General features: G+C 38.8%; 1 protein-coding gene across 4 annotated transcripts in view; it reads left to right on the top strand.

Moving 5' to 3' along the window:
• The window catches only part of L3MBTL4 (L3MBTL histone methyl-lysine binding protein 4), a 456,802-nt gene that overhangs the window by 83,088 nt on the left and 356,050 nt on the right, over positions 1 to 17,664 (top strand). For all 4 annotated transcript variants that reach the window (XM_074383753.1, XM_074383752.1, XM_039463865.1 and 1 more), the window contains exons 2-3: positions 17,098 to 17,156; positions 17,507 to 17,609. In XM_074383753.1, the coding sequence (XP_074239854.1) occupies positions 17,538 to 17,609 (72 nt within the window). In that variant the 5' untranslated portion in view covers positions 17,098 to 17,156; positions 17,507 to 17,537. The remainder of the gene's footprint in view (positions 1 to 17,097; positions 17,157 to 17,506; positions 17,610 to 17,664) is intronic.

Here is a 17,664-nt window from a genome sequence, read left to right as displayed (position 1 = left end):
TTGATTACTGTAGCTTCATAATATGTTTGGAAATTAGGAAGTGTGGGTCCTCTAACTTCATTCTTCTTTTCAAGATTGTTTTGGCTATTCTGAATCCCATGCATTTCCATGAGAAATATAGGATCAGTTGTCAATTTCTGCAAAAAATCTAACAGGGATTTTGGTAGAGATTGTGTGGAATTGGTACATTAATTTGAGGAATAGTGCTGTTTTTCAAATGATTAATTCTTTCAACCTATGAACAAGTTACTGTATTTATTTACTTCTTCATGAATTTCTTTTTATAATGTTTTATAATTTTTAGTTTACAAGCTTTACACTTCCTTTGTTAAATTTATACTTAAGTAGGTTATTTTTGATACTATTATAAATATGTTTTTTAAAAATTTATTTTTGGATTGCTAGTGATAGAAATGCAACTGATTTTAGATATTGATCTTATGTCCTACAACCTTGCAAACTAATTTCTCATTTCAAATATTTTTTTCAGTAGAATCCTTAGGATTTTCAACATACTAGATCATGTCATCATAAATAGAGATCATTTCACCTCTTCTTATCTGGAAGCCTTTTGTTTCTTTTTTCCTGCCTAATTTCCTTTGCTGGAACTGATAGCACAATGTTAAAAAGAAGTGATAAAAGTGGACATCCTAGAATTGTTTGTGACTTTAAGTGGCAGGTTTTCAGCCTTTCATCATTGAGTGTGATGCTAGTTATGGGTGTTTCATAAAAGTTCCTAATCAGGTTTATAAAATTCCCTTCAATTTCTATTTTATTAAATTTTTAAATTATTAAGAGTTATTAACTTTTATCAAAACCTCTTATGTATGTATTGAGTCTTAAATCCAGCAGGGCAGTCATTAAATCTTAAAACTCCAAAATAATCTCCTTAGACTCCATGTCTCACAGCTAGAGGATACCAGTGTGAGTGCTGGGCTCTCAAGGCCTTAGGAGTCCCAGCTCCTGTGACTTTGCAAGGTTCAGCCCCTGTGGCTGCTCTCAGGGACTGGCACTGAATGCCTGCAGGTTTTCCAGGTGCATGGTGCAAGCTGTCGGTTGCTCTACCATTCCAGGGTCTGGAGGGCAGTGGCCTTCTTCTCATGGCTCCACTATGTAGTGTCCCAGTGAGGACTCTGTGTGAGGGCTCCAACCCCACATTTCCCCTGTGCAATGCCCTAGCAGAGGTTTTCCCTTTGGGCTCTGCCACTGCAGCAGGCTTCTGTCTGAGCATCTAGGCTTTTCCATACATTGTCTGAAATCTAGGCAGAGGCTCCCAAGCTTCAGGTCTGTGCACCTGCAAGCTTAACAGCATCTGGAAGCTGCCGAGGCTATGGCCTGTACCTGCTGAAGCAGCAGCACAAGCTGTACATGAGCCCTTTTGAGTCAAGGCTGGAGCTGGAGTGTCTGGGATGCAGAACAGTGTCCTGAGGCTGCACAGGGCAGCAGAGGCTTCAGAGTGTGGCTCTCAAAAACTCCAGGCCTGTGATGGGAGGTGCTGCCAGGAATGTCTCTGAAATGCTTTGAGGGCTTTTTCCCTATTGTCTTAGCTATTAGGACTTGGCTTCTCTTTACCATGCAAATTTTTGTAGCCTGCTTGAATTCTTCCCCTGAAAATGGTCTTTTCTTTTGTACCACATGGCCAGGCTGCAAATTTTCCAAACTTTCACACTCCACTTCCCTTTTAAATGTAACTTCCAATTTCAGGTCATTTCTTTGCTCACACAATATGAGCATAGGCTGCTATATAAGCCTAGGCTGTTAGAAGCAGACAGGCCACATTTTGAAGGCTTGCTGCTTAGAAATTTATTCTACCAGGTACCCTAAGTCATATCTCAAGTTTGAAGTTCCAGAAATCCTTAAGGCAGGGTCACAATGCAGCAGCAAAGCTCTTCACTAGTGCACAACAAACTGACCTTTGCTTCAGTTCCCAGTAACTTCGTTTCCATCTGAGACCTTCTCAGCTTGTATTTCACTGTCCATATCACGATCAGCACTTTTGTCACAACCATGCAAGAAGTCTCGAGGAAGTTCCAAACTTTCCTTCGTCATATTATCTTCTTCTCAGCCCCCTAGACTCTTCCAACTGTTACCCAGTTCCAAAGCTGCTTCCACATTTGCAGGTATCTCTATAGCAATGCTCCACTCCTTGATATCAATTTTCTGTATTAGTTCATTCTTGCATTGCTATAAAGAAAGACTTGAGACTGGGTAATTTATAAAGAAAAGAGATTTAATTGGCTCACGGTTCTGCATTCTATACAGGAAACATGGTGTCGTCACTTCTGGGGAGGCCTCAGGAAACTTATAGTCATGGCAGAAAACAAAGGAGAAGCAGGCATTACTTACAAGGTTGGAGCAGGAGGAAGAGAGAGGAGGTGCTACACACTTCTAAGCAACCACATCTCACGAGAACGAACTCACTGTTGCCAAGACAATACCAAGGGGGAATTCTGCCCCTGTGATCCACTCACCTCTTACCAGATTCCACCTCTAACACTGGGGATTACAATTCAACATGAGATCTGGGCAGGAACACAGATCGGAACCACATCAACTGCAGTCACCTTGTGCTATCAAATACTAGATCTTATTCTTCCTGCTTTTGGTATCCATTTACCATCCTCGCTTCTGCACCACCCTCCACTACCCTTCCCAGACTTTGGTAACTATAATTCAGTTCTACCCATGTTGTTGCAAATGACAGGATTTTACTTTTTTATGTCTGAATAGTACTCCATTGTGTATACGTACTTCATTTTCTTTATCCATTCGTCTGTTCATGGACACAGGTTGCTTCCAAATCTTGGCCCTTATGAGTAGTGCTTCAGTAAACATGGGAGTGCGGATGTCTTTTTGATATTCTGATTTCCCTCCTCTTTCCCCACTACTCCCTTCCCCCTCCCCCTCCTTCCCTCCCCTCTCCCCTCCCTTCCTCCCTCCCTCCCTCCTTTCTTCCTTTCCTTCCTTCCTTGCATAATTTATTATTTCTATCTCTATTTAAATAATCATATGGATTTTTTTCTTAATTCTGTTTATGTGATATATTACATTTATTATCTTGCACATGTTAAACCATCTCTCCATCTCTGTAATAAAACCCATTTGTTCATGGTGTATTATGTTTTTGGTGTGCTGTTGAATTTGATTAGTATTTTATTGGGGATTTTTGCATCTATGTTTATTAGGGATATTGATCTGCAGGTTTCTTTTCCTTTTTTTTTGTTATGCTCTTTCCTGGTTTTAGTATCAGAGTGTCACTGGCTTCATAGGATGAGTTATAGAGGATTTTCTCTTTCTCAGTCTTTCAGAGTAGTTTCAGTAGAATTGGTACCAATTCTTCTTTGAATGTCTGGTAAAACTCAGCTGTGAATTCATCTGGTTCTATGCTTTTTTCTTGTTGGCATTTTAAAAATTACTGATTCAAACTCACTGCTTGTTAGTGGTCCCTTCAGGGTTTCTATTTCTTTCTGATTTAATCTGGGAGTGTTGTACGTTTCTAGGAATTTCCTCTAGATTTTCTAGTTTGTGTGTATAGAAGTGTTAACAGTAGTCTCAAATGATTTTTTATATTTCTATGGTTTTGGTTGTAATGTCTTCATTTTGATTTTTAATTGAGTTTATTTGAATATTCTCTTGTCTTTTTTGGGTTAATCTAGGTAGTAACGGTCTATAGATTCTGTTCATATTTTCAAAGAAGCAGCTTTTTGTTTCATTGATGCTGTGTATTTTGTGTTTCTATTTGACTTAGTTCTGCTCTGATTTTTGTCATTTCTTTTCTTCCGCTAGCTTTGGGTTTAGTTCTTCTTTCTGTAGTTTGATGAGGTATGACAATAGGTTGTCAATTTGTGAACTTTCAGGCTTTCTTATATGCATTCAGCATTGTACTTTACTCTTAGCATTTGCTTTTGCAATATCCCAAAGGTTTTTTCTTTTTTTTTTTTTTTCCAGCTCCAGTCAAGGATGTTTACAATCCCAGAGGTTTTAGTAGTCTGTCACTATTGTCACTCATGTCAAAGAATTTTTAAATTTCCATTTTGATTTCATTGTTAAACCAAAAATCATTCATGGGCTTGTTGTTTAATTTTCATGTATTTGTGTAGTTTTGAGGGTTCCTTTTGGAGTTAATTTTCAGTTTTATTCTACTGTGACCTAAGAAGATACTTAATATGATTTTGGTATTTAAAAATGCATCCAGACTTGTTTTGTGGCCTATTATATGGTCTATCTTGGAGAATGCTCCATATGCTGATGAGATGAATAAATATTCTGCAGTTCTTTTGTGGAATGTTCTATAAATATATGTTAGGTTCATTTGCTAGCATGTAGTTTAATTTCATTGCTTCCTTGTAGACCTTCTGTCTTGCTGCTTTGTCTAGTGCTGTCACTGGAGGGTGGAAGTCCCTGGGTATTAATGTGTTACTGTTCTATCTCTCTTTTTAGGTCTAGTAGTAATTGTTTTATGAATCTGGGAGCTCCAGAGTTAGATATTTAGGGGCATATAAATTTAGGATTGTAATATCTTCTTGTTGGATTGATCCTTTTATTATTATATAATAACCTTCTTGTCTTTTTTTACTTTTGTTGATTGAAAGTCTGACATACCTGATATAAGGATAGCAACTCTTGCGAGCTTTTGGTTTCCATTTGTGTGGAATATCTTTTTTCACCCCTTGACCTTGAATTTATATGAATCTTTACATATTAAGTGGGTTTCTTGAATATAGATATTTAGTTTGTGATTTTTCTACCCATTCTGCCAATCTGTATCTTTTAAGTGGAGCATTTACACCATTTACTTTCAACATTAATATTGAGATGTAAGGTGCTGTTCCAGTCATCATGTTAATTGTTACCTAGATGGTTTGTTTTCTTCATTGTGTTATTGTTTTATAGGCTCTGTGAGGATTTTTCTTTTTCTTTTTTTTTGACAGAGTCTTGCTCTGTTGCCAGGCTGGAGTGCAGTGGTGATCTTGGCTCACTGCAATCTCTGATACCCTTTCAAGTGATTCCCCTGGCTCAGCCTCTTGAGTAGCTGGGATTACAGGCATATGCCTTCAAGCCCAGCTAAGTTTTGTATTTTTAGTAGAGACGGGGTTTCACCATGTTGACCAGGGTCGTCTTGATCTCCTGACCTCATGATCCACCTGTCTCGGCCTCCCAAAGTGCTGGGATTACAGCCCTGTGAGTTTTATGCTTTCAAGAGGTTCTATTCTAGTGCATATAGAGCTTCTGCTTGAAGATTTGTAACTCCTTTTAACATCGCTTATAGGGCTGGTCTGGTAGTGACAAATTCCCTCGGCATTGGTTTGTTTGAAAATGACTTTATTTCTTCTTCGCTTATGAAACTTAGTTTTGCTGGATACAGTATTCTTGGCTCTCAGTTATTCTGTTTAAGGAGGCTAAAAATAAAATCCCAATTCCTTCTGGCTTTTAGGATTTCTACTGAGAAGACTGCTGTTAGTCTGGTAGATTTTTCTTGTATGTTACATGTTGCCTTTTGTCTCACTGCTCTTCAAATTCTTTTCTTCATGTTGAATTTAGATAGCTTGATGACTATATTCCTTGGTGACCTCCTTTTTGCAGTGAGTCTCCCAGGAATTTTTTGAGCATCTTGTATTTGGACATACAAATCTCTGGCAAGATCAGGGATGTGTTCCTCTATTAGTCCATCAAATAATTTTTCTAAACATTTTCTTTTCTCTTCTCCCTCAGGAACACCAGTTATTTTTAGGTTTGGACCTTTTACATAATCCCAAATTCCTTGGAGAGTATTTTCATTCCCTTTGATTTATTTTTAAATTTTTTGTCTGACTGGGTGAATTCAAAAGCCTTATCTTTGAACTCTGAATTTTTTTCTCCTACTTGGTCTAGTTTATTGTTAAAACTTTCCACTGCATTTTCTAGTTCCCTCAGTGTGTCTTTCATTTCCAGATGTTCTGATTGGTTTTTCTTTGAAATATCTTTTTCTTTATAATATTTTTTATTTATATCTTGATTTTTTTTTCATTTCTTTATGTTGGTTTTCATCTCTGGTATCTGCCTGAGTAGCTTAATAACCAACCTTTTGAATTTTTTATCTGGTATTTCAGAAGGATGTGACTTTAATGTTTATAGTTTATTGTTACGTAATTTGGCTCTTGGTGCTTTTAGTGGTGAGGACTCTGTATATCCGTTCCTTGGTTATAGTAAATCTTTATATTATGGCTTTCCAAGGTGCCTGTTGTAGGAACAATGTGCTTAGCGCATGAGCAAGTTCTGCATCTCCTATGGTGTTGGAATGGCAGAGATCTCTTGAAGCTTATCTTGTTTCCCCACAGTGTGCACTTAATTTATTTACTTATTTATTTTGTCCCCAGTATTTTATTTACTGGGTTGAATAGTTAAGGCTTCAGGTCAGTAGGGGAAGTATCCCTGGGTATAAACAGGTTGTGGCTAAAGCAGGTCGGTAAATGCAGTACCCAATATTGGGCAAATGTCCCAGCCTTGACAGAGGTGGCTGGGGGAGCTCTCAGTGAAAAACTGAGGTCTTATGAGGGGGAAGGGTGGGAGCCACTGTAGCTCTTCTTCCAGGCCCACAGGAAAGTGATCCAACTCCAAGATGCACTCCTGACCCAATGTTCCAACTACTCATATCAGACAGGTACCTGTTTTCATGTCTAGTAATGTTGATGTTCCTTAAAGAGAGGAGTTGTGACTCTACTTCTTTTGCAAGCCTGAATATGGAGGACACTCCTACTGTGATGATACTCTCACTCTTAAGTGTTCCAGAAAGGCTGTCTATATATACACCCATGTCAGGCTCTTATGGAGAAGCCCCAGCTGTGTTTGCAGTGATGGGCAAGAGAGAAAAGAAGTCTCCTCCAAGACCCTTCATGAGCACCAGCATTGCACTCATGCCTCTGCTGAGAGAAATTTCCCACAAGCAGAATGTACTGGGATTGAAGGTCTGGTACCCAGATTCTTTTGTCCCATGGTATGTTCCCTTCATGTGGAGCACTTTTGTTTCCCCTAGGAGTTGGAGTTCCTGAGAGCCAAACCACTGTGAACACTGCTATTCCTCTGGGTGTAGCCACCCCACATGGCTGCCACATTTCAGGCTGGTGCTGGGGATTGTCTGCAAGGGGTCCAGTGATGTGACCTGTCCACCAGTGGGCACCAGTACTATCTCTAATGGGGGTGGCATGAAAGTGACATCGACTCAGTGAGAGTAATGCAGCTATTTAGAACATTCTGAATTTCAGACAATCTCTGTGATACTCTTTGGATCCTGAATCTTGGGACTTCCTGTGCTCTTCTCATAAGGTGTTACCTGAGATGTATGGGTGCAGAATTAACACATAATTAACTATTAATATTTTAAGATTCCAAAATAGGTCATAAAGGTAAAATTTAAAATAAAACTGATAGCAGTTGGCTGCCCTGACATAAGTAAAGTGGCAATATGAAGCCAATATGCAGATGAGCTTCACATGATGGCATTTTTCCCACAGGAAGTTTGGTGTCAGTTTCTCACTTAAATCTTTGTGTGTGGCAAGGATTTGGCTAGTGTAATGAGTGGATAAGTTGCAGATGATGAAACTTAAAAGATAATTACAAAAGTTACAATGGCATAGTATAGTGTTCAAAGAGGGACCCCAGAATTGTACTATCTGATTACTTGTCTGTTGTATAACGTTGGACAAATTACTTAACTCCTTGGTGTTTCCTCTTCTGTGAAATGTGGGTGGCAGTGGTACACATATTGTTGGGCTGTCATAAGTGTTAATTGAAATTGTATATGTAGAGGACTGATAGCTATGCCTGGTACCTGAGTACTCAAGTAATGTTAGCTATTATTATTAATACAATTAAGAAGGATCAATAATTTGTGCATAAGTTATCAAAATGCATTCACTTGTAATCATTTACTAATTTATTGAAACACTATGTATTATTAATATTGAGCATCAACCAGATAAATAAATTCTAGGCTGGCAATATCTTTGAAATAGTGGGAAATCAGTACAGTGATCGGAAATTTGTATTCAATACTTTGGTGATAAATTCATTAAAGATCTTTGCAGTAACCTAGAACCAGCAGAAATGTTCTTTCACCGTGCATGTCATTGGACACATTGCTCCTCCTGTGATCACCCAGGTCACTGTAATTTTTTAATGTATGCACATTTCTTATTAATTTGTGTATGTTTCTTACCTGTATGGTACCATATGATTTATTGTTTAAACTGGGACATTTTTGGGAATGAAAGCAGTGCTGTTAATCCTTATGCTAGGATGAGTGGCAGGAGGAAGATGTACCTTGAGTTATCCAGGACATATAGTTGCTGTACTTATCTCCCTTTAGAAGTTGTGTGATTAATTGGCTTCATATTCCTCAAGGTACCTGTGACTATATTGGAGATTAACAGATGATCAATAAAATGTTTTTGAAAGAATTACCAAATAGCACCTGGACATAGACAGACAGTGAATTATTTTAGTTATTTATAGACTCCTTTAATTTGAAGTGTTCAGATGCTTTCTAAGTATCAATCTAATTTATGTCCTTAGTGTTTGGCAATGTGCAGACAGAGAATTTTACTATGAAGGGAAATCATTTAGAGGATTAAATTGAAAAATTAGTACCCTATTTTCAATTTTTCCACATAAATACAAATCATTTATATGTACTTATCTATGGTTTTTTTAAACTATAAAACACTATTTAGAAAATTCTGTAATTAAAATCACTGAACATCACCTTGTTTATGGTAGGTGGTGCTCAGGCATTGTCACAAAGCCAGAGGACACTGGATGCATCTCTGTCTAATTGCCACATCCCTTTACTTACCCTGGATAATGTGTTTCTTTGATGTGTTTTATAATTTAATATTATTCTTTTTTTTTCTCTGAAAACTGTATATTTTTTCAAAGCTCAGCATGGAGGCATGTGGCTGATGTGACATTTGGGACTTCCTGGGAGTAGGCCACATATCATGGATCATCATAATAATCCATGTATTTTGATACCATGCCAAGGATATCAAGTTAGGTTTATGTCAAAAGAAGTGTCATATTTGGTTGGTTAGAATATGTTCTGAGAATTGACATTATAAAGGATTATACAAAACTTCTCTTTAAGCCTGTTTTTCTCTGTGTTAAACTATCTATGTATCTATCTATCTATCTGTATGTCTGTCTATCTATCTATCTATCTATCTATCTATCTATCTATCTATCTGTTATCATTCATCTCTTATGTATTTGATGGTATCTTGTATATGATCCCTTTTTGGTCTGGCGCCAAAATCTTATATGGATCATTAGGTGACTTTTATATTTTTGCTTTATTATTTCTAAATCCAGAGGAAATTCAGTTGTTACCAAATTGTATGTTGAAATTTCTCCTCAGTGTAAAAACTTTCATTTTTTCCCGTGATATAAAATAATATGAATTAAGGCTTTCTTGCTGTTTTAAACAAATCTAGGTTATTGAGATAATTTCCAGGGCTTAGCAAGGCAGATCATTTTGATGGTGAGGAGAATAACATCAGTACCCAGATGATTTCAGTTTGACAAGCCATGGGGTGTTATTCGCCATGAAAGGCAGGCCAGCCTTGGCAGTGCTTGTGTCTTCTGCGGTAATACTTTGCTACAGGCATCAAGTCTATGCTGTTCATTTGCATAGATGTTCAGAGTATTACCAGGAGCTAGGCATGAAAAATTATATTTACATTCTACAAAATGAATGTAATGTTACTGAATTTAGTACATAAGTGCCTGTCTTAAGAACATAAATATCATCTGACTAGAAGCAAATGATATATGGAAAGGAAGTGATTTTTTTGGTTCATTTATTGTTTTGTATATTAAAGAAAAAGGGGAAGGAATTAACTTTGAGAATTCTGCTCACTCTAGTCATACTGCATTCTAAAGGATAATGTATGGATCAAGAACTAATTCACTGGATTTAAGGGCTTGAGGCTTCTCTATAATTCAGATAGACATGTTTATGTAGTTCAAGTCAATAAACACATATTGAGAGACTGCTGTGAGCCAGGTACTATCTAGACAGTGGAAAATAGGGATCAGTAATTCACAGTCCTTGTCATCAGGATGCTTACAGGCTCATAAAGGGAGGTATATCTGCAAACAAAAACTACAATAAAGGCATGCACAAGAAATGTACTGTAGAAAAGTCACCCTTGGTTTACTTGGAGCCAGAGGTAGGCAAGGAAGACCTTCCTGAAGGCTGTGAAGTCTCTTTTAGTGGAGTCAGAAAAGATGAGTTAGAAAAGGATCCAAGATGGCTGATTAGACACAACTCCAGTGCATAGCACCCAGCGAGAGAGATGCAGAAATCCAGAGATCTCCTAGCTCCAACTGAGGTACCAGGTGCATTTCAATGGGTGTGGTCCGATGATGAGCAAAGCCTACTCAGGGCAGACCGAGGCAGGGAGGGATGCTGCTTCACCCAGAAAGTGCATCTGACCAGTGAGTCAGAGGCTCCCCGTCTGGCACTCCAGTCCAGATACAGCACTTCCCCCAAAGCCTCAGCAATACACAGAACAGGGGATCTTTGCCAGTCAAGCACCAGGAATTACAAGCATGGAGTTGAGTAACAGCCTGCGGACTGAGCTATTGCCCCCTCCCCTCACTCAGAGAGGGAGCTGTAAGTGGGAGCAACTGGGTGGGCACCTACCCCATGACCGAAGAGAGAGGAAGCTGAAAGGGGGAGATGGCTGGGTGCAGCTGGGTAGGTCCCTACCCTCCCCTACAAACCCCAGAGGGCTGAAGCTCTGACTCTAGTGGGTTGCACAGCCAGTGCCACAGTCTGAGATGAACCCTGAATAATCCAGCCCAGTAGAGGAAGGGCACAGCCCATGACTAGAGGGGTGGGACTGCGCTACACGTTTAACAAAAAACACAGGAAACCTATGCAGCAACTGGATGTCCTTCTTGATAACCCAGCAGCGCCTACAGGTCAGTGGAAGAGGCGGACCTAATCTCCCAGTATAAACAAAAAAGACACAGGAAGCTTCCCTAGTAACCTGAAGGAGTCCCTAGAAACCCAATAACGCCTCCACAGGTAGACAAGCAACCTCATCAAGCAGCTCCCTGACACCACAGCCAGGTAAATCCACAAAGATGGGGGAAAAACCAGCACAAAAAAGATGAAAACATCAAAGACCAGAATACCTCTTCTCCTTCAAGGAATCACAACTCCTCAACAACACGGGGTCACAACTTGGCTGAGGAGTGTGACGAATTGACAGAAACAGGCTTCAGAAGGTGGATAATAACCAACTTTTCTGAGCGAAAGGAACACGTTCTAACTTAATGCAAAAAAACAAAAAACCTTGAAAAAAGGTTAGATGAAATGCTAACTAGAATAACCAGCTTAGAGAAGAACATAAACAACTTGATGGAGTTGAAAAACACAGCATGAAAAATACGTGAAGCAAACACACCTTTTAATAGCCAAATTGATCAAGCAGAAGAAAGGATATCAGGGATTGAAGATCAACTCAATGAAATAAAAAGAGAAGGCAAGACAAGAGAAAAAAAAGAGTATTAAAAAAAAAAAAAAAGAACAAAGCCTCCAAGAAATATGGGATTATGTGAAAAAACCTAATGTATGCTTGAGTGGTGTACCTGAATACAATGGGGAGAATGAATCCAAGCTGGAAAACATGTTCCAGGATATTATCCAGGAGAACTTCCCAAGCCTAGCAAGGCAGTCTAAATTTCAAATTCAAGAAATACAGAGAACTCCACAAAGATATTCCTCAAGAAGAGCAACCCCAAGGCATGTAATTATCAGATTCACCAGGGTTGAAATGAAGGAAAAAAATGCAAAGGGCAGCCAGAGAGAAAGGTCAGGTCACCCACAGAGGGAAGCCAATCAGACTCACAGCAGATCTTTCGGCAGAAACCCGACAAGCCAGAATAGAGTGGGGGCCAATATTCAACACCTTTAAAGAAAAGAACTTTCAACCCAGAATCTCATATCCTGCCAAACTAAGCTTCATAAGTGAAGGAGAAATAAAATCCTTTACAGACAAGCAATTGCTTAGAGATTTTGTCACCACCAGACCTGACCTAGAAGAGCTCCTGAAAGAAACACTAAGCACGGAAAGGAACAAGTTCCAGTCACTGCAAAAGCAAACCAGTTGGCAAAGACCAAAAATGCTATGAAGAAAATGAATCAACTAATGGGAAAGAAAACCAGCCAGTAACAAAATGGCAGGATCAAATTCACACATAGTAATATTAACATTGAATGTAAATGGCCTAAACACCCCAATCAAAAGATGCAGGCTGGCAAACTGGATAAAAAGTCAGAACCCATCGGTGTACTGTATTCAGGAAACCCATCTCACATATAAAGACACACATAGACTCAAAATAAAGGGATGGCAGAAGATATAACAAGCAAATGGAGAACAAAAAAAAGGCGGTTGCAATCCTAGTCTCTGATAAAATGGACTTCAAACCAACAAAGATAAAAAGAGACAAGGACAGTACATAATGGCAAAAGGATCAATCCAACAGAAAGAGCTAACTATCCTAAATATATACGCCCCCAACACAGGAGCACCCAGATACATAAAGCAAGTTGTTAACAACCTAAAACAAGATTTAGACTCCCACACAATAATAGTGGGAGACTTCAACACTCCACTGTCAATATTAGACAGATCAATAAGACAGAAAATTAACAAGGGTATCTAGGACTTGAATGCAGAGCTGGACCAAGCAAACCTAGTAGACATATACAGAATGTTCCACTCCCAATCCACAGAATATACATTTTTCTCAGCACCACATTGCACTTACTCTAAAATTGACCACATCATTGGAAGCAAATCACTCCTTGGCAAATGCAAAAGAACAGAAATCATAACGAACAGTCTATCAGACCACAGTGCAATCAGACTAGAACTCAGGATCAAGAAACACACTCAACCTGCACAACTACCTGGAAACTGAACAACTTGCTTCTGAGTGTCTATTGGATAAACAATGAAATTAAGTCAGAAATAAAGATGTTCTTCGAAACCAACCAGAATGAAGACACAACTTACCAGAATCTCTGGGACACCTTTAAAACAGTGTTGAGAGGGAAATTTATAGCAATAAATGTCCACCAGAGAAGAGAGGAAAGATCTAAAATCAACACCCTATCATCAAAATGGAAAGAGCTAGAGGAGCAAGATCAAAAAATCTCAAAAGCTAGCAGAAGACAAGAAATAACTAAGATCAGAGCAGAACTGAAAGAGAGAGACACACACACACAAAAAAAACCTTCAAAAAATCAATAAATCCAGGAGCTGTTTTTTTGAAAAGATCAACAAAAATAGACCACTAGCCAGATTAATAAAAAAGAAAAAGGAGAAGAATCAAATAGATGCGATAAAAAATGATAAAGGGGATCACCACTGATACCACAGAAATACAAACTACTATCAGAGATTACCACAAACAGCTCTACTCACATAAAACAGTAAACCAGGAAGAAATGGATAAATTCCTAGACACTTGTACTCTACCAAGACTAAACCAGGAGGAAGTTGAAACCCTGAATAGATCAATAGCAAGGACTGAAGTAGAGGCAGCAATCAATAGCCTACCAGCCAAAAAAAGTCCAGGTCCAGATGGGTTCACACCCGAATTCTATCAGACATACAAAGAGGAACTGGTTCCATTCCTTCTGAAATTGTGTCAAACAATACAAAAGGAGAGAATCCTCCCTAACTCATTTTATGAGACCAACATCATCCTGATACCAAAACCAGGCAGAGACTCAACTGAAAAAGAAAACTTCAGGCCAGTATTCATGATGAACATCGATGCAAAAATCTTCAATAAAATACTGGCAAACAGATTGCAACAGCACATCAAGAAGCTTATCCATTATGACCAAGTAGGCTTCATCCTAGGGATGCAAGGCTGGTTCAACATATGCAAATCCATAAATGTAATCCATCACATAAATGGAACCAAAGACAAAAACCACATGATTATCTCAATAGATGCAGAGAAGGCCTTCTATAAAATTCAGTAGCGCTTCATGCTAAAAACTCTCAATAAACTAGGTATTGATGGAATGTATCATAAAATGATAAAAGCTATATATGACAAACCTACAGCCAATATCATACTGAATGGGCACAAACTGGAAGCATTTCCTTTGAAATCTGGCACTAGACAAGGATGCCCTCTCTCACCACTCCTATTCAACATAGTATTGGAAGTTCTAGCCAGAGCAATCAGGCAAGAAAAAGAAATAAAGGGTATTTAATTAGGAAAGGAGGAAGTCAAACTGTCTCTATTTGCAGATGACATGATTGTATATCTAGAAGACCCCATCATCTCAGCCCAAAATCTTCTCAAACTGATAAGCAACTTCAGCAAAGTCTCAGGATACAAAATCAATGTGCAGAAATCACAAGAATTCCTATATACCAATAACAGATAGAGAACCAAATCAAGAGCAAACTCCCATTCACAATTGCTACAAAGAGAATAAAATAACTAGGAATACAACTAACAAAAGATGTAAAGGACCTCTTCAAGGAGAACTACAAACCACTGCTCAATGAAATAAGAGAGGACACAAACAGATGAAGAAACATTTCATGCTTATGCTTAGAAAGAATCAATATCTTGAAAATGGCCATAGTGCCCAAAGTAATCTACAGATTCAACACTATCCCCATCAAGCTACCAATGGCCTTCTTCACAGAACTGGAAAAAAACACTTTAAACTTCATATGGAATCACAAAAGACCATGCATAGCCAAGACAATCCTAAGCAAAGAGAACAAATCCAGAGGCATCACACTACTGGACTTCAAACTATGCTACAAGGCTACAGTAATCAAAACAGCATGGTACTGGTACCAAAACAGAGACTTATACCAATAGAACAGAACAGAGATGCCAAAGAAACACCACACATCTACAAACATCTGATCTTTGACAAACCTTGGCAAAAACAAGCGATGGGGAAAGGTTTAATAAATGGTGTTGGGAAAACTGGCTAGCAATGTGCAGAAAGCAGAAACTGGATCCCTACCTCTCACCTTATACTAAAATTAATGACAGATGGATCAAAGATTTAAACATAAAACCTAACACCATAAAAACACTAGAAGAAAAGGTATGCAAAACTGTCCAGGACATAGGCATAGGCAAGGACTTCATGACTAAAACACCAAAAACAATGGCAATAAAAGCCAAGATAGACAAATTGGACCTAATTAAACTCCAGAGCTTCTGTACAGCAAAAGAAACCATCATTAGAGTGAATCGACAACCAACAGAATGAGAACAAATTTTTGCAAGCTACCCATCTGACAAAGGGCTAATATCCAGAATCTACAAAGAACTAAAACAGATTTACAAGAAAAAAACAAACAATCCCATTCAAAAGTGGGCAAAGGATATAAACAGACATGTTTCAAAAGAAGGCATATATGAGGCCAGCAAACATACGAAAAAATGCTCATCATCACTGGTCATTAGAGAAATGCAAATCAAAACCGAACTGAGATACCATCTCACACCAGTTAGAATGGCGATCATTGAAAAATCTGGAACCAATAGATGCTGGAGAGGATGTAGAGAATTAGGAACACTCTTACACAGTTGGTGGGTGTGTAAATTAGTTCAACCACTGTGGAAGACAGTGTGGCGATTTCTCAAGGATCTAGAAATAGAAATTCCATTGGACCCAGCAATCCCATTACTGGGTATATACCCAAAGAACTATAAATCATTCTACTATAAAGACGCATACACACATATGTTCATTGCAGCCCTGTGTACAATAGCAAAGACCTGGAACCAACCCAAATGCCCACCAATGATAGACTGGACAAAGAAAATGTGGTACATATACACCATGGAATAATATGCAGCCATAAAAACGATGAGTTTGTGACACAAGAACAGAAAGCCAAACACCATATGTTCTCACTCATAGGTGGGTGTTGAACAACGAGAACACGTGGACTCAGGGAGAGGAGCGTCACACACTGGGGGCAGTTGGGAGCGGGGTAGGGGAGAGACAGCAAGGGGTGGGGAGGGAGGGGAGGGTGGGGAGGGATAACACGGGGAGAAATGCCAGATATAGTATGCACCGAAAGTAAAATAAATAAGTTAAAAAACAAACAAAAAAAGAAAAGACGTGTTAGAATTAGGTAAGTTGAAAAAGGGAGGGCAAGCAATGGGGAAGATGTTCAGTGGTTGAGGGACCAGCAGAAGTCTGGAGTGGAGAGGTAGCAGGAACCTTGCTTTGCAAAGAACTTAAGACCTTTGGATTGACTACGACATAAAATTAGAATGCTCAGAGTTCATAGTAGAGGAAGAAGGTAAAATCAACAAAGGTTTAGAAAATTAAAAATCAACAAAACCTGATTGCAGTTGGTAGGGTGTGATATAAAGGATAAAATGATGGCAAGTCCTAGTTCTCTGGCTCAGACATATTATCCAGAAGGTAGCATTGTTTGAATGAGAAAAAGATGCATTTTCTCCTGGGATGATGCAGCCCTGTGGCAGATGAACCGTGGGTGTGGAGCCCACGGTGGAGTTCTGCCTCCACTTGCCCCTTGGCTTGGTACTCTTGGATGGTGCACAGTCTGAACAACTGTAAGAGGAAGCTCTGGGCAGATGGGCAGCCAGTAATCAGTGCAAATAGGAGGAGACCCTGGAATGGGGAGGCAGTGTGGAGGGAGATGGGCTCAGTTGCAAATATGTTACATTTGCAGTATCTGGAGTGTCATTGTTCAGGTGGAAACATCAATGAGGAAGTTGGATATATCATCCTAACACACTGGGGACTATAGCTGATTTAGGGTAATTAAACGTTTTAAAAGATTATATTTCAATTGTTAAAATGATTTCAAAGTGAATAACTTTTGAATTGTAGCTCCAGTGGAACTCGTTTGGTGTTGGTAGCTGTTTCTCTAAAACAGTTGAGCTGCTCTCTCTATATATAAAAAACTCATTTCAAATAACTTTTCAAAGAATGTCTACCACTGTTTATTAATATACAGAAGAATGGTCATGATGAATTGGATTGGTGAAATTTTTAATTATTTTCTGTTTCAGATTGCTGTGCTATGCCTTGTATGACTAAGACCTCTTACCAAGAATACCTGTCAGACCATGTGAGTATAAAAGTTGTGTAGGCAGATTGCAGTGAATCCTAATTGGTTAGGTCAGCTAAGCAAAAAAGCAAACATTTTATCCCAGATAAGACCAAAAGCAATAATATCTATATTCCCCGTGGTATAAATTCTAGATGAGGTAGAAAACACATTTCTCTCCCCCTTGTCTTATTACTATGTTAAGGGCTATAAACCCAATTGCAAAAGTTTTGTCAACTTGTTATCAGGTTTTTTTTTTTAATAGCAACCAATTATAAGAAGTATCATTGAAAGCATTTTCTTGTTTTCTTCTGTAATTCTGAAGGGATCACACCCCCTTCCCTAACTTCTTATGTGACTCTGTTTTACAGAAAACCACTGCTGAGGAGTGCAGAGGTGGCAATGAAACAGCCCAGCAGGAAAAGGAAGCTTAGTATGGATTCCAAAGAGCGTTTGGATCAGGACGGATGCTTGGTAAGATGTCAGTCCCTGGATCTTTCCTCACAGTGTATGCGCTACCAAAATGCAC

This window comes from Saimiri boliviensis, chromosome 13 (assembly GCF_048565385.1).
Source record: "Saimiri boliviensis isolate mSaiBol1 chromosome 13, mSaiBol1.pri, whole genome shotgun sequence".
Classification (NCBI taxonomy): domain Eukaryota; kingdom Metazoa; phylum Chordata; class Mammalia; order Primates; family Cebidae; genus Saimiri; species Saimiri boliviensis.
This window is presented reverse-complemented; position numbering and strand designations above follow the sequence as displayed.